This window comes from Pteropus medius, unplaced genomic scaffold (assembly GCF_902729225.1).
Source record: "Pteropus medius unplaced genomic scaffold, Ma_sr-lr_union100, whole genome shotgun sequence".
Taxonomy (NCBI): Eukaryota; Metazoa; Chordata; class Mammalia; order Chiroptera; family Pteropodidae; genus Pteropus; species Pteropus medius.
The window spans coordinates 18,817,966-18,842,947 of record NW_024342473.1 but is presented as its reverse complement, the minus strand read 5'-3'; the positions used below and the strand labels follow the sequence as shown (position 1 = coordinate 18,842,947).

At 37.4% G+C, this 24,982-nt stretch overlaps 1 protein-coding gene across 1 annotated transcript in view; it reads left to right on the top strand.

Moving 5' to 3' along the window:
• Positions 1–24,299, top strand: part of MYZAP (myocardial zonula adherens protein) — an 86,253-nt gene extending 61,954 nt beyond the window's left edge. The window contains exons 11-13 of the mRNA XM_039865484.1: positions 2,983–3,066; positions 15,215–15,315; positions 23,332–24,299. Of these exons, the coding sequence (XP_039721418.1) occupies positions 2,983–3,066; positions 15,215–15,315; positions 23,332–23,428 (282 nt within the window). The 3' untranslated portion in view covers positions 23,429–24,299. The remainder of the gene's footprint in view (positions 1–2,982; positions 3,067–15,214; positions 15,316–23,331) is intronic.
• Positions 24,300–24,982: the final 683 nt, after the last annotated feature.

Genomic DNA, 24,982 nt, shown 5'->3' with positions numbered 1-24,982 from the left:
TACCCCTTTTCTTCCTCTTTTTTTTCTCTTCCGTGTAATTATTTTAAAGTAAATCTCAGACATTTTGCATATATTTTCTATACAATTCACTATACATCTCTAAAACATGTGGACTTTTTCTTATATAATCATAATGCCATTGTCATACCTAGCAAAATTAATCATTTTTCCTTGGTATCATTTAATAACCAGTCTGTAATAAGATTTTCTGAAATGTCTTTAAAATGTCTTTTTACTGATGCTTTATTCCAATCAGAATACAGGGGAGGTCCATTACATTTGGTTGTTATGTTTCTAAAGTCTTTTAACCTAGAGCACATTACTCTCTGTTGCCCACCCTCCCCTACCCCCGCCTCAAGTTTATCCACACCCAGTGACATGGCAAGAACTGAGTCAGTTGTCCTATAAAAGTTCCCACATTCTGGATTTCATTTTTGTTTCTTTATTAGTTCTAGAAGCTTGACTAGACTCAGTTTCAACTTTTTTCCTGTTGTAGAGGGAGGCAAGAATACTTCATGGCGTTGCTATGTCTATGTGATTCATTTGGTATTGTTTCAGGGGCACTTGTGCCACTTTGGGTAATGCTAAGGATGACCATAGATTCAGATGGTGAAAGCCCCAAACACAGTTGTAAAGTACCTTACCAGTTTTGATGGTTGCTTGAGGCAGTTATTTCATAGGGATTACACAATGGTGATTTTTCTAAATCTATCATTCTTTCCCCTTTTTTAAAACTGGAATTCTTCTGAAAAGTTTAACTTTTTCCCTCATAAATTAGGACCCTTTAGTAATTTCAAAATGCAATTTATATAAGAAAGGCAGGATAAATGCTCTATTCTTTCTTCTAAATTGCCAAGTTTCTAAATAAGGAGTTTGTGCCCTTGTCACTTCCAGTGGTGGCTAATGAGTTGCTGCTGTTTTGTTTTTCGAAGAATTAGGATTTTTTAGATATACGTATTCCATACAATTCCATGTGTTTTACGCAATTGCATTCATTATTATTATTATTATTTTTGATGTTCAAACTGTCCCATCCTTGGCTCAAGGGAGACCGACCCTTCATGTCCTTGTTTTCAGGCATAACAAGGTGTTTCAGGTTCATCTAGTATCTTTTTTGCTCCTTGAAATGGGCAAAAAATTCTTTCAAGATATTCTGTGTTTTTTGATGAGGAATAGTATTTGAAAACTATAATTTGGATATATTATGTGCTTTTTGTTATTTTTAATTTTTCTCAGTGGACAGAGTTAGGAAATACATATTTAACAAAAGAAAATAAAAGATTATAAGTTCATACTAATATTTTTATTTCAAAGTTAGTAAACTTTCATTTTACTTTTTTGATTTCATGCTTATATTTTTCTCTTGGGCTAAAAATCTTGATTCTAAACATTATACTACAATATATTAAATAATTTCAAAATAACAATACCAATATTACTACTAATGATTTCCCTAGTGAGAGATTTCTTTGCAGTTCTGTTTATCTTTAGAATACATTCCACTAGAAAAATATAGTCAAATTATCTTGTCCTAACAACACTTGCATTAATTCTTTTCACTAATTTTATGTACAGTTAAGTTCCTTTATTACAGTTTGTTTTGTTTTAGGATTCACTTTTTTTCCTTTTTGGTTTAATTTTATTTTTTGAATCTGTAAAATGTGATTTTAAAATTAAACCTATATAACACAGTATTATCAGAAAAGTCTTTCTTCTTGTTCTGTCTCCATCTAATTTTCTCCTTCTCCCTTTTGTAACTATTTCTTAATAATTAAGGTTTGTTTTATCTTTGCAGTGTTTCCTTTTGTAAATGTATATTCATGTATATGTCCTTACCTGTTTTACATCAAAGCCAGCATACCATGTATTCCTTATAATACACCATATTAATGTTTCAGAGATTTTCCTTTTTTCTTGAAGGTTATATTGCATCCATTGTTAAGATGTACCATGGTTTGTTTAACGAGCCACTAAATTGATGGAGTTCAGTTTTCTTTGTATTTTCTAAAAAATCAAAACCCTTTTTCCAAGTCATTTTGTATTTGGCCCATGTGTCTTTGGGATCTATTCCTAGAACTAAAATTGCTGGGTCAAGGGGTAAAATGCAGTTGTATTTTTGTACTTTTTCTTGCTATTGCTTGATTCTCTTCTATAGGAATTGTGCCATTTTGCACTGAGAGGGCTTTTTAAAAGGATTTTGCAAATGCTCAAATTTAATATACAGTATAGTTGGAAAACTAAGGCATTCTTCAAAATCAGAAGTTATTGAGTGAACCTACACACTGTTCCTACTAGTGTCCAAGATGTGGGCTGGTAAGAGTATCCTGGTTTTTGCTTTTTTTTTTTTTTGTCTATGGAGACATCATGATATGTAAATGAAAAATAGAGTAGTCTAAGAGAGAATATGTGTATTAAAAAAACAAAAGTGAAAACCCAGCTCAAGTCTCTCTCTTTAGGAAGCCTTTCCTGCTTACCCCAGGCTGCGTGAGTCCCCAGTCTACTGAATTTCATTAGCACTTTTAGTGACAGTGACCCTTTCCCCAGACCAAAATTTTTGACACCTGGTTGAACAAATATGAATGTAGTAAGAATAACTGAGCTGAATGTTTGATATGCTGGGTGCCTCATAAATTTAAGCTGAATAATTATTTTATGTAGAGTCGTATCTGCATGTCCCAAAGCATGTTCCCTGGGACACCTAAGGCATGCTAATAAGGGTTATATGGGAAAATCATTGTGGATAGGTTAGGTTAAACAAACCTAATGACAGGTGACTCCATACTCATGTCTGATGTCCCAAGCTTATCTGGGCACAGAATCTCCTTCTTATGGAGCATCTCATGTTAATACTGTTGTTCTATGAAATACAAAGAACCAAGGTATAGGTTCTGTTTAAATGAAAATGCAAGGCATCTCTTCCAGCTGATTAACTTGTACAGTTCTATATTTTTGACTAACAGTTTTCAATTTGTTTCTTTCTAGATTGAATCATTAAAGAAGAAGTTGCAACAGAAACAGCTCTTAATATTGCAGCTTTTAGAAAAGATATCTTTCTTAGAAGGAGAGGTAAGAAGCTGTGTTTCTTTAAGGTGGTGTCTTCCCTACCATTAAATTTTATGTTGCTGAGCCTGCCACTGACACTTAATTAAAAATATGGCCATTTCCTGGCCTTATAAAATTGACTGAAGGTTAACTGCCAACACAGAAAATGAGGTTCTGACAGCTAGTTTTTCTTTACCACTTGGCCCTCCTCATTTTAGCTTGCTGCTCACCTCTGCTTTTTGGCTCTCATATTTCTTGTTAAGAATTTTCTTAGGAAGTCAGATAAGCTTTGATTAATACTGATAATTGCCCACATTTGTGTAGTGCTTTATAATTTGTGAAGTTTGTTCACATACATTCCTCATATGATTCTCTTAGCAACTTTAAGAAAGGCAAGACAAGGATTATTATCTCTGCATTAACCAATACTTTTAAAGGAGGCACAGAAAAGGCAGGTGGCTTTGCTCAGGATCACTCAGAGCCAGACTGAGAGACAGACTCCTAATCCAGTGTACTCTTATGATACTGAGTCAACACGTTTTAGTGGTGACTTAATTACACCTGAAGCTTTTATGCTATTTTAATATTCCTGACTTTCTGGCTTTTTGAAAGTCATTTTAGGGATTTTGTGTAGGTTCCAAAGAAGAAAATTATGGAGTTGGAAGAATCTTAAGAGCTTAGGTATTAATAGGAGAAGAAGCCAAAATCTATTTGCTCTGAAGGGTCTTTATTAAGAGCTTGGCATTGAGCCTCTTCCTTCTGAGCCCCTATGTATCTCTCCATGTCTGTCTCTTCATTGTAGTCTTTCCCCAGTGGGAGGTAGCCCGGAAGAGAAGGAGGAAGTAAGGAGCCAGGGAAGAAGCGACATTCGCCAAGCTCCCAGTATTCGCTGGGCGCTGTTAATTACTTTTCATATCCTTTGTATAACATTGAAGTTGAGAGTGGAATCAGGCTTCTGCTTCTTATTAGCTGGATGACCCTGGGGAAGTTTCTTATAAAATGAGGATGATAACTGCACATGTGTGTGACCATGCAGTGAGAATGCGTAGAAAGTGCCTGGCATGTACCAAGCACATAATGCTTAACTTGTTAGTGTTGTTCTCTTTTTATTAAGAGGGATGCCCTATGAGTTTTAGTATATTCCCCCATTATTAGATGGGAAAACTGAGGTTCAGGGATGTTAAGGAACCTGCCCAAGGTGACAGGAGAGATGGGTAAGCCTGAGTTCAAAGCTCGAGTGCTTAATCACTGTGTTTATAGGGGTGGTGAGCTGAGTCTTCATTTATTCTGTTTTTGAGGGGCTACCTACAAAAGTCATAACTAGAAGTCCCTCTTGGCCCATGGGGCCCTGGTAGCACATTCAAGGCCCGAGAATCTCAGTGTCCTGACAGCAGACTGAATGGATACTTGTCCTACCCACCCTTACCTTCCCCTCCACAGTCACTGGGTCCAACTCTAGCCTTATGAATGGACATTTCTATTTCTAAGATTGCCCTCTGAAATTGCAGCTCCCTGTGGTAGGAATCACTTCTTGGAATAAAGCTGAGAGTCAGAGAGTGAGTGACCTGGTAGAAGCTTATGGGACTAGAGAGAGGATGGTTGCAAGAGAGAGGAAAGAGATGCTGACAGGAGAGGCAGAAGGCCACCCAAGACAGCGCCTGCTCCCCCTTCCCCTGGCTGTGCTAGTTACGCCAGCTCTCCTACTGGTAGATTATGAATTGTCCTAGGGAGTACTGTGCATGGAGAAAGGCCTTATACACATTTGTGCTTTGTTTAATGCTCAATTTCTTAAGTTCATTTCTTGTAGTTTGGGTTGGCCAGACCCTGAGATATGGATGTCAGTCCACACAGTTTATTTGGGAGATGATCCCAGGATGCCCCAGTAGGAGAGTGGGGCAATGAAACAGGGAAGAGACGAAAGCCAATACTGGGTGCCTTATTGAGGAGGTGACCTCTGTGCAGTTTCTAGCAGATGTGTGCAGCTGGCTCTGAGTTATCCTTTCCAAAAAGTCAGAACACTGAGGCATTTATACACTAACTCCTGTCAGTCATTGGTTGAGGCCTGCTCCTTGGGGTTGTGGTAATGCTGCCTGCTCTGGACAGAGCCAACCAAAGTCTGGTGGTCAGAGAAACTCCAGGGAAAGAGTCACAAGTGGTATGTCAGGACATGGTGAGTGTCCAGTGGATATGGGTGGGACCAGTGGTGTCTACTGAGTATATATAATAAGCAGAACTTTGAAAAACAGTGTTTTCTTGAACATTTAAACATTGATTATAAATTTGACAGATTAAATTCCCTTAAACTATTTAAATTCCACTACAAAGTTAGTCTGGCTAATTCCTTTTGACCACTTCACACATCCACTTTAAACATCAGACAAAACATATACAAGATGTCATTATGTAACTTATTATATATTTAAACTTTAACCGATTCTAAAATATTAAATATCAGGAGTCTAATTTATTTCTTCATTGTTTCTGCTCTTGTTGTTTGTATCTTCCAAAGGCTATTGTTTTACTTACCTCAGAGTTTTCTTAGACTTAACATCATTTTGGCGCTTTCCAGACAGGTGTAATGATCTTTCAGATCCAAAGGAGACAGAATTCTTTGTCCTGAAGAGCTAAGGTTAGAGGACGTGGGTAGGGTACCCACTGATTCTTGGGTGGCTTCAGGGTGTTTCAAACTTAGGACTCCTTATCATTGTGATATATTGACCTGGACTTTAGCATTATAAAAATGTATGCATTCCTTATTAATATTTCAGCATTCTTAGTTAGACCATGTAAAGATTTCACCTCCTAGGAAATAAAACTGAGTTTGGATATTTGGTTTCTCTGTTTAGGCTATGCGACTGGTTATCATGTTACAAACTGCTGACCTGACCGTTGTTTCCTTGCTAATTGTGTGTGACCACTAATGCCCGTCTTTTTACCTGGCTGTTGTATGACACCTTCTGTGGGCCCTGAAGTCCCAGGATGACCTGACTTACAACTCCTTTTGTTATTCTTTCCTACTTAACACATTTTATAAACACACATATAATTAATACTCTGTAAAAGAAACTACATTGCCTTATATATAAAGGCTTCCTAGTTTTAAAAATCCATATAAGTTGTAACATATCTTATTATAATCATCCTTTTTTCCTATTAAAACTATCTTTTTGTATACTTTATATTAACTTTCTTTTTGAACGACATAATGAACACAAGGCATTTCTTAGACTCACCTTGTTTCTGTAGTAATTATTTCCTCCTCCTCCTCCTCCTCCTCCTCCTGTTTTGATGCTCAAATTGTCACAAATTGTCAGCTGGGTAGAGTTCTTCTACCTTAAGTTCTTTGCTCAGGTAGACAACAACAAGGTGTTTAAGTCCTATCCTCATTTCTGTCCTGTCCCAAGATCTGATATTGGCTTGTCTCCAAGGAGTCCTGCCTCATTTTAGTGAAGAACTATACTGAAGACTATCTGGGCATGAGAATAGGTGGTGGGCTGACGTGCTATGCCTACTGTTAAGCCAATTTTAGTAGTGACAGAATTGGAGAAAATATCTTTTTAAGATTATGAGGTCACACTGACGTTTTCCAAATTTATATCATTATACTGCTTTACAATACAGGGTTCTGTTGGCCACCAAAGATTTCTATTATGTTGACCTGTTCTAATACCAGTAATTTTTATACTATGACTTTCCATCCCTGCCTTAAACCACAATGATGCTAATGATGGTATTTCAGATCTCTTTGAAAAGTTTTATTGGACAAATCTATATCCTATCTTATTAATGAAGTAGCTACTTTTTTTTTAAGGGCCCAATTATGACTCTGGAGCCAGACCGTCTTGAGTTCAAATCTAACTTCTGCCATTTACTAGTTATGTGATCTTGAGCAAATTACCTGACTGCTTTGTGTCTTAGTTTGCTCATCTGTAAAAAGGAGTCCTCTCTTTAAAATGGTATCCTCTCCATAGGGTTGTGACGAGGATTCAGTTAGTGTATACCAAGTGATTAGAAAAGTATACAGCTCTCAGGAAATACCATGTGTTTACTGTTTCTTCAGTTGTGTAGGTGCCAGGGACTTCTTTCACTGTCATTGATATATATGTCTTCTTCTGCCTTCTCCCCATTTCTTTTAATGGGAAGAAATATGGATTATTTAGGTCCCTGAATTCATCATTTGTACTTTCTTATGCTTAAATTCATTTGATTTTGCAATCCTCCCCGCTCTCAGATTCCTAAAAGTTTGTCTAGCCTGGCCCCATCAGACTGTATTTTCATCAACCTATTCAAAATCTTCTTGACACAAAAATATGCTCATTCTTTTTTCTGTTTTCAAACATTCTTTTATTTACTCACCTTTCGAAGAAGTATCCCATCTCTTATTTTTGATATAGAAAATGTTATTAAAATAAGATGACAAGCATGTATCTTCATAAGATGATGAGCTTTATGAAACTGAACAGATTCCATTTTATTTTTCTTTGCTGAAAATGCTATATGTACAGCTACATTTAAGAGTAAGAGGAAAGGACTCATATACTTGGTTTTGTCCATCCTACCCTTAATGTGTATTGTGTGGTCCATAAACCTCTCCATGTGTCTGTCGTGCATTCCTGGTACTATTATTAATTTTCCTGTGTAATACTGGAGCAGCAGTGCCAGGCACCAGGGCTCCAGATACACACTTTATTGGACACACGTTCTTGTTTAGTGCATGTGCTGCAGCTCTGCTGCTTGCTCCCCTGGACCTGAACAAGTTTGGAGAGGAGGTGGCTGCCATTCATCTGTGACATAATTTCCAAAAAACACCAAAAGGTGCTATACCTGCTCCTTCCTTCTTGAAAGGGACACAACCTCCAAGCCACCTGGTGGTATGCATTTCACATCTAGACACAAGGTGGTGGTATTTGAAAGCAGGAAAACTCTTAGAACCTGATTCTCAATCCTAGAAGCCATCTTACAGAGCATAGGCCAGGCGGTAGTCTGAGCTACTCTTTGTTGGTCCACATTAGTCATATTCTGCAAGATTGGGAACACAGAGTCCTTGTTTTCCTGTATCAAGTCTTGTCCATTTTATTTTTTAAGTATTTCTTAAATCTGTCCCTCCCTCTCTAATTTTGCTCGTACTACCCCTGTACACCATCTTTTTTTTCTTCTTCTTGTCAATCTTGTTGTATATTCATTTACATAAATAAACTGTATCTATTCAAAGTGCATAGTGATGGATGTTACCCAGACTTATTGTGATGATCATTTAGCGGTATATACAAATAGCAAATCATTATGTTGTACATCTGAAACAAATATGTGCTGATTATACCTCAATAAAGTGCGTGACTTAATGAGCTTTGACAGTTTTATATACCTGTGAAATACCATCACAATCGAGATACAGAGCATTTCCATCTCTCCCCAAAGACTCTCTGTCCTTTGGCAGTCCTTCTCTCCATTCACCCCCACGTAACCACTTTCTTTTCAAGGGAGAGGGGTTACTTTTATGACTTTTTGTCACTGCATCCCTGTTTGCCTTTTATATAAATGGAATCATATAGTATGTACTCATTTGTGTCTAGCTTCTTTCACACAGCATAATGTTTTCAGATATACTTATGTTGTATGCACTCCTTGGTGTTGCAGAGTGGTATTCTATTGTATGACTATATCACAATTTATTTATCTATTTGCTTCTTGATATACATTTGAGTTGTTTCCAGTTTGGGGCTATTGTGGATAAAGCTGCTACGAACATTATAGTACAAGTCATTATGTGGACATATGTTTTCATTCCTCTTGTGTAAATTCCTAGCAGCGGAATAGCTGGGTTGTATGGTAGAAATAGGTTTAACTTTTAAAGAAACTGTCAAAAACAGTTTGTTAAAGGAGTTGTAGTATTTTACATTCCAACCAGCAGTTTGAGTGTTCCAGTTTCTCCAAATCCTCACCCTGACTTAATATTGTCAGTCTTTTTAATTTAGCCATTTTGAAGGATGTGTGGTGATATCTCATTGTGATTTTTATTTGCATTTGGTGGTCACTAGTGATGTTGAGCATCTTTTTAGATATTTATTGGCCATTTATATATCTTGTTTTTTGAAGTGTCTGTTCAAATATTTTACCCATTATTTTATTAAGTTTTTAGTTTCTTTATTGAGTTGTAGGAATTCTTTATATATATCTGGATACCAGTTTTTTTTTGTCAGATGTGTGTATTGTAACCATTTTCTTTCATTCCATTTGCTTTCTCACTTTCTTGATATATTTTGAAAATATTTTGGGTTTTATTTTTGATAAAGTTTAATTTATCAATTTTTCTTTTATGATTTATGCTTTTTGTTTCCTAAGAAATGTTTGCCTACTACAGGGTCACAGAGATTTTCTCCTATGATTTCCTCTAAAAATTTTATAATTTTTGCCTTTTAATTTACATGTATGATCCATTTGGAGTTAATCTTTGTTTTTGTTTTTGTGTGATGTAAGGATTGATGTTTTTTTCTCCCTCATGGATACCTAATTGTTTCCTTTTAGTATTCTTGATATTGAATTTGATAATTTGTCCCCCCTCCCTTCCTTCCCCCTCCTCTTCTTTGATCAGTCTAGCTAGGAGGTTATCAATTTTGTTGATTTTTAAAAAAATTAAAATGGCTTTTGGCTTTATTGATTTTCTCTATTGTCTGTTTTCTATTTTATTGAGTTTTGCTCCGATATTCATTATTCTTTTCCTTCTAATTATATTGGTATTACTTTGCTCTTCTTTTTCTAGGTTCTTAAAGTAGACCTTAGGTCATTGATTTTAGATTTTCTTATTTAATATGAACCTTTAAAGCCATAAATGTCCTTCTAAGTTCTGCTTCAGCTATATCCCACAAGCTTTGATATGATGTATTATCATTATTATCCAGTTCAAAATATTTCCTAATTTCCTTTGAGAGTCTTCTTTGACTTATGGATTATTTAGAAGTATATTGTTTAACTTACAAATATTTGAGGATTGTTTAGATATCTTATTGTTTTTGATTTCTAATTTAATTGTTACAGTCAGAGAATGTACTTTATGCAGTTTTAATTCTTTTAAATTTATTGAAACTTGTTTTATGGCTCAGCATATGGCTTATCTTGGTTAAATACTGTGATAAGAATACGTATCCTGCTTTTTTGGTATGTGTTTTTTAAATATCAATTAGATTTAGGTGGTTGCTAATATTGTTTAGATTATTTAGGTTTTTCTTGGTTTTCGTATAATTGTTCTATCAATTGCAACAAGATGAGTACTAAATCCCTTATTATGGTTTTAGACCATATATTTCTTTCTTTAATTTTGTTGTTTTTGATGTCATGTAATTTGAAGCTCTGTTATTAGGTACGTACACATTTTTGATTGTTATATCTTAGTGATGAATTTACCTATTCATTACTATGAAATTTGGTCACTACCTTTATTCATACTCTGTCTTGAAGTCTATTTTATCTGATATTAATACTAATATTAATATTGATTTCTGCCCTTTTATTTTTGCTGTTTATATGTTATGTGTTTTCCGTCCACTTATTTCAACTGATCCATGCCTAAAGTGTTTAAAGTGCATCTTTTATAAACAATATATAGTTGGGTCTTCCTTTTTTTTATACATTCTGATAGTCTTCGTCTTTTAATTGGATCATATAGATTATTGACATTTAATTATTATTGATATGGTTGGATTTAGGTCTACTATTTTATTATTTTCTATTTATTCCTTCTGATCTGTTTTGTTTGTTTTGCTTATTTATTTTGTTCCTCCTTTCCTTTGGACTATTTCAGTATTTTTTTAGAATTCCATTTTAATTTATCAATTGACATTAGCCGTGTGTCTTTAATAGTGGTTGCTCATGTTATTACAATAGACATTATCAACTTTTCACAGTCTACTTGGAAGTAATATTGTATCACTTCATGTAAAATGTAGAAAACTCGTAATGATGTAGATTTGCTTATCCCTCTCCTTGCTGTTATAGTTATCATATATATTGTATCTACATACATTATAAACCCGCACTACCTTGTTAGAATTTTTGCTTTAAAAATCATGTGTATTTTAAATAAATTAAGAGAACATATAAGCAGCTATTAAAATGTTAACAGTAGGAAATGCTTATAAATGAAAAGAACAAAGTACAAAAGTGTTTATAGTATAATCCAATTATACATAAGAGAATGGGGAATAATAAAAACCCAAGAGGAAATATGCCAAATATGAAACATGGTTTTCTTTGGGGAGGGAAAAAAAGACAACATAATCTTTTATATTTACTCATATATTATCTATTTTTGATACTCTTTATGCATTCTCCCAAATTTGAGTTTCTCTCTGAAATCATCTCTCTTCCAACTGGAGAACTTTTATTTAGCATTTCATGTAGGGCAGGTCAGATGGTGACAAATCCACTTAGTTTCTCTTATTTTAAAGTAAGGTCTTTATTTCACCATTATTACTGAAACATATACAGCTCTAGGTTGATAATTTCTCTTAGTACTCACTGTCTTCTGGCTTCCATGGGTTTTGATGAGACATCTGTGGTAATTCAAATGATTGTTCACCTATACAAGGTGTGTATCTCTTTGAATTTATCCTCTTTGGGATTTACTAAACTTCTTGAATTTGTAAGTTTATATCTTTTACCAAAATTTGGGTTATTTTCAGCTAGTATTTCTTTAAATATTTTTTCTGTTTTAGTTTCTCTCTCTTCTTCTGTGATTCCAGTATCCCTATGTTAGACTTTTAGAAATTGTCCCTCAGGTCTATGAAGTTCCATTTATTATTTTCAACCTTTTCTTTATCTTATTTTGATTAAATGATTCCTATTAATGTATCTTAAAGTTTACTGACTTTCTTTGTCATCTCCATTCTAAAGTCAACCTAGCAATTTTTAAAAATAATTTCAGGCATTGTATATTTTCTATTCTAATATTTCCGTTGATTCTTTTTTATACTTTCTATTTCTGATGATTTAAAAAAACTACTTCATCAATTACATGTAATTTTTTTTTTTAACCTCATTGAGCATAGTTATAATGACTGCCTTAAAGTCCTTGTCTGAAAATTACAACATCTGAGTCATCTCAGGATTGACATCTATTGATTCTCTTTTCCCTTGGGAACGGGTCACAGTTTCCTAACTCTTCTGTGTCAAGTAATTTCGGATTGCAGTCTGGACATTGTAAATGTTTTGTTTTAGAGACTTGGGATTCTGTTTTATTGTTCTGAGGAGCATGAGGTTTTGTTTTATAAAGTAATGAATTTGGTTAGACCCAGCTATGCTCTCCTATGCTCGTAGTGGATGATGACTCAGATCTCAGTTCCGTTCTTTGAGCCTTGGCTGAAAACTTCTTTCATTTTGCCCCACACATGCATGGTTCAGGGGTCTGCCAGAGATGAGCTGAGTCTATATGCAGAATTTAGGGCTTCCAACTTTTCCTTTTGGCTCCTCCTTACTCTTGGTAGCCCTGATTATCTTGGACTCTTTCTCCTGGTGTATTCTAATAGAAAGATGATCTTTCTATTGAATTTTTGCTATATCTGTGCTGCCATGATTGTACTGCTCTCAGGCAAAGCTGCAAAAAGAAACAAATGAATGAATCACAGTGAAGCCATTCTATGCTTGTCACTTGCCCCAGGTTTTACCTCCCCTCTAAAACTTGCCTGTCCTTTTAAAATCTTTAGAGACCTTGGTAGTGTTTTTGTCTTTGTTCAGAGTTTATAGTTATTCTTTGCCAGAGGATTCATTTATTAAGCTCTTATTCCTCTATACTAGAAGTGCAGCTCTCACTCTTAACTGGAAAATTTTAATGACATCTTTGACTGATCTTCTTACCTGTAGTTCTATTTTCTTTCAATACAATTTTTACATGGGAGCCCAAATGATGGAAGTAAAATGCAGTGTTGACCTTGGTCTTATGTAAGGCATTTGTAATGGCATACATAGCCCTTCATAACTAATTCCTGTACACCTGTATCCTGCAGTAAGGTGACTTTCTTAACCTGGTATCTTTCCACAATTCTGGAATTCTCATCTCCATTGTTTCTTTTACTTTATTTCCATTGCCTAACTTCAGGAAATCTTCACTTAGAATTCAGTTCTTCTTAACTCGAGTTAGACATCGCTCTGAATTCCGTTTAATTTTCTGTGGATCCCTCTGACATGGACTTATCACTTTGTTCTGTTATTTTCTGCTTAGTTGTCTGTATCTCTATGAGACAGAGCTTCTCAAGGGTTGCAAATCATGCCCTATTTCTTTTAACTCCTAACTACCATCCCTTACCTACTTTTACATACTATCTGATACATAGTAGATACTTTTTTTTTTACTGATTGCATTATATTGGTATAAATTTTTAGATTCAGTGCTTCAGTGAGTACCTTATGTGCATATATTGAGTTCCTAAGAAATAGAACAAAGGATTTGGGGCTACCTGTTCACTATTCACTGTATTCCATTTGGGGCATATTTGCTAACCTTGTCTTTTATGCCCCTTAACCATAGATACTAGCCCCAGCATTCTGTGAAATCCTAGTGATTAAAATCTGCACAAAGATGGGATTGCTGGAATTCGTAAATGGCAGGCCTCTTCTGCCTTTCTCTTTCCTTATGAATGGAGGAGCCCAGATATTACCAGGGAAAGAACACGATGCATTGATGGGCGTGTGCGTGTCTTTGTGAAGAAAGAGAGAAGAGGAGAGAGAGAGAGAGGGAGAGAGAGAGAGAGAGAGAAGAATGTTGATGTACCTCTGGCAGTGAGCCAGCACCTTTCTCCCATACTGAGCATCAGGTAATAGATTCAGAGTCTATAGATCTTCATGGCTTGTCAGCTGCTGGGGAATCTGGAATGTATTCTCTTCCTTTATACCATTTCCTATTTATTAGAAAGAACCCATAGTCCTTTACGTCCTGCAGAGCACAAGTTTGTACTAGAGCTGCTGCTTTGCTCCTGGTATCACCTATTCAGAGTAAGAGCTACTGAGCTGTAACCCACATTCTTTCTTTCAAACAAATAAGCCTCTGTTTCCATAGAACTTTTCAACCTTCATATGCTATATAATGTCTTAGCTTAGTGCCTCAGCTTCAGCTCTAACTTAAAAAGAAGAAAAGACAAATGCTTTAATCTTTTTCTAGTTTTGCAAATAATATGGTCACTGTAGAATATTTATACATTTATTTATTTAATAAATATTTATCTTGCATCTCCTACATGCCGTGCTCTGAGGGTATAGCCAGGAAGACAGATATGGTCATTGCCTTATGAAAATTTAGTCCGGCATTACAGAAAAATATATAGAAGAACTTTAAAAAATATCTAAAAATCTCAATATACAGAGATAACCATTGTTAACCTCTTTATGATTTTTGTTGTATATGTTTTTGCCCTTTAAATTTCAGGCACCATCACTTCATCTGTTTTCATTCCAATATCCTCAACATTTTTGCTCCTTTGTCCTTCATTTCTCCCATGGGGCAAATTCCTGAGCATCTAATCATCAACCTACGTAATGTTTGGCTCTGGCCTGGAAAAAAAAACTATTTAGAATGCTAATTTTAATCCCAAGGAGCTTGTTCTACTTTATATGTTTGAGATTCTGAATTTTCCACACCTATGAAATACTAATTATTAAGTTATAGAGGTATTTTCCACTAAATTAAATTAATAGACTTACTCATTTTATAGTTTAATAAGGGAATATTAAAAGTTGAGCTGTACCTTATTTATAATTGCAAAAAAGTATTAAATATCTAAATGCCCATCAGTAAGAGACTAGTTAAATAAATAATGTACATCTATACAGTGGAATGCTATGAACCCATTAAAATAGTTTGTTGACGTAAAAAGAAAACTAGTAAATGTGGAAAGGTATTCACAACAAATTGTTAAGTGAAAAACAGATTTATGTATAGATTAGGATATTTTGTTTGTTTCCATTTATGTAAAATTGGATACATATGTATGTACATGCACAGAACGCTATCTGTAAGGACTCAATCAATATATTTCTTCAATTCCTACTGTGTAAGAGGTGCTCAGTAAATACATTATGATAGATGTCCATGTCATGGGGGAAAATCTAATAATATGTATAAATTATATTATTCATATTTGTGGGGGAACATATTTACTAAAAGTACTTTTTTCTTTATCTCTAGAATAATGAACTACAAAGCAAGTTAGACTATTTAACAGAAACTCAACCCAAGACTGAAGTAGAAACCAGAGAGATTGGAGTGGGCTGTGATCTTCTACCCAGGTATTTGGGAATTTCCTGTTTTTCTGACTTAAATTCTTCTTTGACATAAGAAAATACTTTACTGGGCTGTTATTACCAGCATTACATTCTTTCTATCAAAAATATTTTTGCAAAGATAAGTGGTGGCTGCTGAAGTGTCTGACCAGTTTCTGTGAGAGCAGGGCCATTATTCGGGGGGATAGCGGATGAGAGGTCTGGGGAAGCCACTTCAGAGAGAGATTGGCCCTATCGGTGAGTGCATGTATTTGTTCCTTCATTCGTTCATTCGCTCATTCATTCATTCATTCATTCAGCAAACATCTGTTGAGTACCTTCTCTGTGCCACACAGTTATGATATGGAGAAGAATGAGATTTTGTTCCTGTCCCAGAGTGCAGTCTGGAAGGAGAGACAGATATTTGGCAGTATTTTACAACAGTGTGAGAGAGACCTGCGAGGTGCTTTAGTAATCTAGAAGAGGTAGAGTCTAAATCTTGAACAAAATTCATCTATTCCCCAGCACCATAACAGATATTGTCAAGAGCTGGATCAGATACATACATAAATGATCTGCATCAGTCATGAGCAGATATGTGATGACTACAGCCTACTTAGTTCAGCTGCATTTCTGAGCTAGGACTGATACATTCGGTGTTAAGCTGCTCCACACACCCATGCCTCGGAAGATTAGAGCCTGTGAACCAGTAACTAACCCACCATCTCTAGGTGCTCAAAACCATGCTTGGCCCAAAGAGGGCATAAAACAAATTTATAAGAAGGATGCTGATGACATGTGGCTTGTGATTTAGGTAACCAAAGTTACAAAGTCACATTGTTCTCATTTACATTGCTTGCTTTCTGGTAAAAACAAGGCAATTTCATCATTCTGGTGTGATGAATAGAAAATGTTTTTAAAAAGAAAGAGAGAAAAGGGGGGAAAGAATATGTAAATAGACTCCAGGTCTCATCCATGTGGAGTACAAAGTACATAATAAAAATATAGCCAAAAGAAATGATCGATCATGCCCAGGGACTCCTTTTGAAATATAAATAGTTTGGCTATTTCCCTCCTTTTTTGATTTTCAAGAACCAAGTGGCTTAGTCCACTCTAATTGCCCACATAATAAATCTTGTTTGGCTAGGACGGGTACAAAACTATGTCTGAAACCAATAAATTGTTTGTTTTCTAATTCCCACATTTTGGCTTAAAACAACGTTTTCAATTTGTATGCCAAAGGATAGCCCAAAGCAAACTTTTATGGTACAGTTATGAAACCACAAAGCGGTTTTCATAATGGAAGTGCTGACAGACCCTTAACTTATGGCCACGGTGAACTTGGAAGCCACTTCAGTATCTAAAAGCAGCTTTTCCATAATTGTAACGTTTGGTTTCCCCCAGGATCCATCTTAGCACTTTAACTACCTGGGTCAATCAGCAGAGGAAATGAAAACTACGTATTCGTATTTCCGAAAAGGCAGAATAATATTTCATTCGTTTCCTCACAAATATTTATTAAGTGCCTACTATGTGACAGGCACCATGCAAGTCCTGTGGTGAGGAGCACAGGATCTTTAGAGATAATTTGGGGCAGTCCTTTTTCACCTGTGCTGCTCGGAACTGCCATGCTCTGTGCTAGGGCTCTGGGGACAAGGAGGTTAGCAAGGAGCGGGCCTGTGGGAATCCCCCCCACCAAAGAAAAGAATCTGAGAAAAACTCAGCTTGTAATGTGTTTTATATGTTGGATTCCAAGTAAGATTTTGTTTGAATAAAGAGTTCTGTGGTCAAAACAGATTGGAACCCCCTGGTTTAGTTTAATTGCCATGTTTTAGAAATACCAAAATTGAGGCCCAGAGAGAGAAAGTGATTGACTGAAAGCCACACAGCCAGGAGTAGAAGCAGGCCTTCTGAGTCCTGGTGTGGTATATTCGTGGCTTGAAAATACTCAGTACATAGAGAGATGCTAAATCGTGTATGTTCTAACAAAATTCTTGGATCTTACCTGGACTTTAAACTTGCATCTAACCAATAAAAGATTCCATGGTGTTTTCCAGAATATTTTTACAACAGCCTCCTCCAAAATGTTTTAAATCAATGAAAGTACTGAATTAAGCCTGAATGATGCAGAATTTTGTTCATACTCCCTGTTCTTCTCCCACAAAGAGCTCAGCTGTGTAGCCCAATTGGAGAACCTCAGGCTACTGGGGTTCCCTGCCCAGCGGCTGTCAGTTGAGCACAGCCTCGGGCAAGCTACTTAATCTCTCTTAAGCCTCAGTCATTTCAGCCTTAAAATGGGAATGAAGATGGCAGTATCAAATCTCATAGGATTGCTATGAGGATCACATGAAAATAAAGTATTTAGCATAGTAACTAGACTGAAGTTAAGTCCTTAATAAATAATAGCGATTATTACTATTAACTAAGTAAAAACTGATTTTATGTATAAGACACTGTATCAAATATAAACGAATCTGAATGTGCTAAGACAGTTTCATTAACTTAATTTTTATTGGTGGTTTTTAGTGATTTTATTAAATGTCTTAATAGATTAATTAAATGTATAGGGCTTTCATATGCATTGAGCTCTTCAATTAAACTACCAGTGGTTTGAAACCCTCTTAGATACTGCGTAAAACACAGGAAGCCTCAGTGGCTGATGATGTCTCTGGCAGCTGAGACATTAGAGTGGTCCTAGCATGTTCCAGGCACCAGGCACAATGCCTCACTGTAGGGTAGCCTGGCACCTCTCACTCGTTTCTCCTTATACCTACCTGCAAGGGTTATAAAACACTGTGTTATGGCTACTAGTATTTGACTATTAGAGCCGCTCTATTTTTATGTACTGCTGAAAAAAATTGAAATCAGCCTTTGCTTTACTTATAGCACCATCAAGTCCCTTTTATTATCTCCCCTACCCGCTTTCCCCTGTTTCTTCCTGTGAACAGGACCCTAGGCTGCCATCCCCTGGTCTATCATTTACTTGATGCTCAATAAACAGTTGTCAGCGGAATGAACGAAAGGTATATACCAAGTGGGGACTTAGACGGCTGATCTGTTTTATAATACGATTTATTTATTTAATAAGGACTAGGAAGCAGCACTTTTTGCTTAATGTTTTATTTCTCTGTGTTTATTCTCTCTCTCCCCCCACAAGAATGTAAGCTCCACGTGGGCAGAGATTTTCATCCATTTCACTAATTGCAGTCTCCCTGGGACTTACTTAGAATAGTGCCTCACACTTTGTTGACTGGAGTCATCCCTCTGTAGCATTTGACAGTTCTTCCTACGCAGAAGAATGTCTGCTTCTTACCCTTGTGGGACTTTTCTCTCCTGATTCTCTCTTAACTTCCCTGGCCTGTCCTCCATCTTCTTCGATGGCTCCTTTTTTCTTCTAAGATTTCACCTTGGGAATTCCTCATGGTTCTATCTTGGTTACAGTAGTTCTGCAAATATGGTATCCTATCTCGTGGCTTTGCTTCTTGCCTCCCTGTGGCTGAGCCATCCTGTTGTTCAACCTCTCTCTTGCATATAAGTCCTCATTTCTGGTTGCTTGCTGTGCACTCCCAGCTGGAGTCTTGTTCAGTCTTCATACCCACCCTATCTATAGCTGAGTGAGTCATTTTTTTTTCTTCACCAAAGTCAGTTTCTCTTAGTAATGGTCAAGAACACTAACTGGAAGTTAGATCTGAGCTTGGGTCTTGGATCTGCCTCTTGCTACTACATCTATAGCGCTGGGCAAATTTCTAACTTCTTTGCATCTCAGTTTCCTTACATAGAACAGCAAGATTTTGGTAGTAATTCCCTCAGAAGCTTGCTGAGGTGATTGAGGTACAGGCATAACGTCGCCGGGGCAATGGCCACATTTTCGTATTCTTGTTTTGCTGCTACCGCTTTCCCAGTTACCTAAGCTTAATACACTGCAGTCATCTTTGAGCCACGAATGGTTAGTTTGTTCCTAGATGCATACACTCAACAGTGCTCTCTTTTTTCTTCATGGCTTGCTTCATACCTTTCCATTCCCACCGCCACCAGCCTGCTTGAGACTGGTGTTATCTATGTCTAATCGAATCAGTCCCATGTCTCTGCCTCCTTAAATTCTTCCCCTCCTTCAACTAATCTCTGTGTTACACAAATTTCTAGAGAGCAAGGATCTCTTAATAGAGCAAGGAGAGGGGGAAGAGGTGAGAAGTTACTCTCTGTGACTTCAGGGGCTTTTGAACACCGATTTTTTAAATACAAGACTGAAGAGTTTAATTTGAAAGGTTTGATATATGTTAATTAAAGCCATTGAGAGCATTTTCAGGTCAGCTAACCTTAGTTCATAGAGAAAAGTGAAAAACAAAAAAATAAAAGAAGAGACTTCTTTCTCCTGCCCCTAGTGAAACTTGGTTTCCAGCAAACTAATAAATTATGTCTTAATAGGTATAATTTAATGAAAAATATTCCCTGTTGTCATAAGTGCCTAGCACATAGTAAGCACTTTAAAACACGTACATTTTCAAATTTCTGTTGTAGAAATCAGAACACAAGTAGCTTTTGTCAAAGCTTTAGTTGCTGATTCTGCTATTGTTTCCCACAGGAACTTTACAGATTCATAAAATGTTAACAATAGCCTTAATGTGTTAAAGAAAATTGTTGAATTTTAATTATGTGATTGAAATTATTTGTGTTCTTGAAACCTTGCTGTTTCTTAGTGATCAACTAAATAAAATACCTCACCTCTGTTTTGGTTGGGATATGAGAGCCTGTTTTTGAAACCCAGAAGGTCTACCTTTATAAATATTTTTGCATTTTATTGGCTTTTAGGATATTGTCACCAGAGACCATTTCTGTTATATGGAATTTTCACAGTAGTTGGCAGAAATTGCCATCTGGCTTCTGCTCCTGGCATTCTACTAAACTGCCTGGTGAGGTCACTGAGGACACCCTGAGTTGCCAGATCTTGTGGCTTCCTCTGTGTGGCAGGTGGCACGCTGACCACTTATTGAAATCTCTCATCCGCTGGTTTTCTTTGTCATTCGTATGTGGAGTGAGAGCTCTGTGCCTGGCCTGAGTGAGCTTCTGGGGTCATGAAGATGAGTGAGATATAGTTTTCACTCTTCAAGAAATTATACCCAGCAGAGGAAACAAATGCATGACCAGTGGGTACAATGAGATGCTTCCACCAGTGTGTCAGAAGCCTGTGTAACATTGTCAAGGTGTATATGGGGAGGGCGTGGTGGAGAGCATGGAAAGGACATGTTGAATCTCTTGGGGAGAGACGTGTGAAGTTTAAAATCACCCCCAGCCTTCCAAGAGACCCTATTAAGAAGCTCTCCTCCTACTATTCTTTAGTTGAAAAATCACTGCAGGTTGATGGGAGGTGTTACTGATGGAAAAGTTTAGCAAAAGTGAATCTTGGGAAAGCAGGAAATTGAGCAACACTGCTCAAGGAAACTGTGAGTACACAAGGAAAGGAAGAATTATTTCTATCGCAGGTGCAGAGAGTCAGGGAAATTGTCATATAGGAGGTGATATTTGGTTTGAGTCTTGAAACATAAGCAGGAATTCATGAGATCTCTTTGATTAGGGAAGCATTTAATGTGGAAGGGACAGCATGAGAACAGCAGAGGTGTGCAGCAGTGTGATAAGTGATGAGAACCGAGTGTTACTTAGCAGGACCAGACAGGAGATATAACGGGAGGTGGTGCAGGGCCTTCAGACCATGCCGAGGAGTCTGAACTTCATCCAGGGAGCAATGGGGAGACTTTGGAGTTTTAAGAACAGTAATATGCTCTGATTGTCTTTTTAGGAAGAAGTCCTTGACAGCAAAATGGATAATGGATTCAGGGAGGGGGAAAAATTTGCCAACACTGAAGTCAGAGAGACCATTGAGTATACTATTCCAGTATTCAGAGATAAATTATGAGAGCCTGAATGAAAGCAGTGGCTGAGGGAACAGAGAAGACAGATGACAAAACAGTATTTAAGGAGGTAGATTTTATACCACTCAGTGAATGATTGGATATGGGAACTTAGGGGAAAGAGGCTGAGTCTTATATCTTATACACACAATTGATCATTGCCTTAGTTGGGATAAGAAATGTAGCTGCTGTAACAAACCACCCAGAGATCTCAGTGCTTAGTGCAGTAAAGATCGACTTCTCATACCACAGTCCAAGGCAGGTTGGCATGGGCCTCTCTCCACACAGTCCTTTGGGAACCCAGGAATCTTTCATTTAGTGACTTTTCCTGGGCTTCAAAGTCCTCTTGGCTCCTCACTGTATCCTCCACATGAAAGGGAAGAGAGGAAGCATAGAGAATTCTGTAGAAGGTAAACCTGAAGTGATTTACAGTCAACCGTGTGAATAATGAGGGAGTTAGGGACACCGACCACCATGCAGTCGAAAATCTGAGTATAGCAAGTCAGCCCTCCACATACGTGGATACTCAGCTGCTGACTGAAAACACAGTTGACCCTTGAACAACATGGATTTGAACTGCGAGAGTCCACTGTATACAGATTTCATGGATTTTTAAATCTGCAAATAAGTGGACACACGCGGTTCAAACCCACGTTTTTCAAGAGTCAACTGTAAATGATTTCTGCCCTTTTAGTCGCAAGGCCCACCAAATTACCAGGGAGGCCGAATGCAGTTGCATTGTGTCCAGGAGGGGAAAAATAGTAGGATGCGCCTCTGTCTTAGCCACTAAATCCTATTATTTCTTATTCTCAAATATCTCCCTAACCTCTACTTGCTACTTTACTTGTTACTACTACAATTAACATTCTCCCGACCTCTCTCTCACCTCCTAAAACAGCGAAATGTCCTAACTAACCTTCTGCCTCCAGACTGACCCCTCTGCAGTCAGCCCTCAGTGGTACCAAGGAATCTTATGGAATAAAGATATGAGCATATCATGTCCCACCCACTGCCCCCTTAAAAGCCTTTAGTGGCTCCCCGTCTCCTCCTGAACTCCTCAGCAGAGGACACAGGGCTGTCCTTCACCAGTGTCGTCTTCTGCCACTTTCCATTTTGAACTCCTTACTCCAGTCATATGAAACATGTCTCCTTTCCACACCTGCAGCCCTTGTGTTCACACTTCTTTGCCTTTGCACATATTGTCCTGTGTGCCTGGAATTCTCATCTCTTCCTTGCCTAGTTGAGGATGCCTAGGCATCCTTCCAGGTTCACCTTCCCTGTTCGAATTTCCAGATGCCCTCCTAGTGACGCTAACTCATTCTGCCCTCAGTTTTCCAATAGCTTGTTAATTGTTGTATTTCTCCTCTGAATTGTTGTATTTCTCCTCCTGGCAATAAGGGAAGATGGAATAAACTTAAATAAAGGGAGTATTTACAAAGGTTTGGGCAGCTTTAAGATCTATAAACACGGGACAGTTGTGTACTCTAGCAGCAGTGGGAGCTGTTCTGTTACCAGCCTGGACCTGAAGAGGTAGGGGAAGAAAGCTGGCGGAAGAGACAGAGGGGAAGGCTGTGGCTGTGGCCTTTGCTAGAGGAACATCGCCAACTACAGGCTGCTGCCAGGCCGGGAGGGAACAAATGTCCTGACCGATTTATCCTTTCGTTTTCTCGTCCCCTGCTACCATGTCCCAATTGGTCAAAACCAACTGGAAGCTAAAGGGTGAGGGGGCCTACTGATGCTGACCTTCAGGTCAGCCTCCCAGGGCGTAGAGTGAGGTGGAGTATGGGGGAGAGTAGATCTGAATTGGCAATGGAGAATATCCAGCACAACTCTGTGTGTCCATTATAGTACCCAACACATCGTATTAAAATTATTTATGTACATATCTTTCCCACCGAATTATGAGTTCCTTCAATGTAGGTTTTATATTTTTCTGAATCATCGATGCCTCGCACGTGCTAAACCTTTAAAAGTTGCTAAAATAGTGGTCCCTTTTGCAACATTTAAATGAAATATTCAACTGCATTATTACAGTTTATTTTTAAGTGTTGAAAACCATTTTTTTTTAGAGTTGTCTTACCCTAGAGCATGGAGATTTTATTTTCATCTTCCGAAACTGCCTTTTCTCATTTCGCAGCCAAACAGGTCGGGCCCGTGAAATCGCCATGCCTTCCAGGAACTATGCCCCATACGCACGAGTCCTGGAATTAACCATGAAGAAAACTCTGACTTAAGCATTCAGAGATGTGCACTTTTTAAAGATGGACAAAGGCCCTGGAACCCTGTGGCTTAAAGTCTGGAAATGGTGACTGTTGCTTCTTCATATATACAGGTTGAATCAGAATGGAAATTGCTGAGGTTCTGATCCATTTCTTAAAACATGAAGGAAAGCGGAGGCAGAGGTGGAGGGCAGGAGGGAGGTTTCCGAGGTCATATTTCAGACACTCTGGCAGCCTGCCCTGTTGTACTGGGCCATCGTTAGTTTTCCATGTGGACACTGAAGTCCTGTCAGAATTCCCTCACAATTTATTTTTTGTTTTACTAAACTTCAATTGGGAGAGAAAAGGGCATTCATTTAAAATTTTATGCTATTCACTCCAGGATCATTTGTTACTGTATGAAAGCTTTGTTTACCCATAAAAGTATTAGAAGCAGTGTTTCTCTGGTACAGAGAAGCCTGTCCACAGGAGCAGGGGCACCTGGGGGAACTTGACCCTGGGAGGGAAGGATTCCCAGCATGCAGGTGCTGTCTCCTCTCGGAGCCGAGGATGTGTACAGAGTTGTGGGAACCACCATTGGAGATGGTCCTCGTGTGGGCAGACACGCTTCATTCTGACATGCTAATCCCTCGGTTTAATTTGTGCCTTATGCCTTTATGGAGCCAGCTGAAATCACTGTATTTATTTGACCTGTGATTTTTTTTTCTTTCTTTCTCACATTAACTGAAAAAGAATGTTTTATGTCATGGAAATTTAATCATTTCATGTTTGTAGTATTGATTGGTGTTTTTGTTAAATGAATGAGTAATTTGTTCATGCATGTTCTACTTTGATATAATAACCTATGTCACTTATGTTTAATAAATGCCATATATTTTGTTCTACTGATGTTGTCTCTGTGTTTCAGCCATGACCACATACAAGGGGTAGAGAGAGCAGAATCAGACTCTGGAGTGAGAGTCAAAGCTAGGACACAGTGAGCTTTCAATCAGTACAGTCCATAGAAGCATTTACAAACTATTAGATTGTGTGTATGTATGTATTTTTAAATTCTGAAATTTAACTAGTTAACCCTCTTTCTGCAAAGAGTAAGATATTTTCATGATTATAAAATACAAAAATAATTTTTACTTTAAAAAATCACCCTCCCTTTGCCCAAACCTCCTATACCCTTACTTTCACACTTAAAAAAAAAAAAAAAAAAATGCCCAAGACAGCAAAGCAACTCAGTTGGATAAATCTCTGTGAGTCAGGATAGTGTAAAGAGGAAAATGTGTATTTTGAAGTTAAATTCGTATTTAAATTATGATTGTGGGACCTTGGGCAAGCCATCAAAGCTCTCTGAATATCAATTTCATCTTCTAAAAACTTGGGGTAATCACACCCACCTAGTAGGCTGATGTGAGTGCCAAATGAGGTATTCGCAGAGGCACTGGCGGGTTCTGAGAACAGAGAAATATGTGATCTCTGTCATTCTGCAGGTTTGTCTTAAAGCACTATTGCCTCCTGGTTCTCCTTGCTCATGGAGATGTTCTAGTGGTGGGAAACCATGCCCTGAGCAAATCCTGA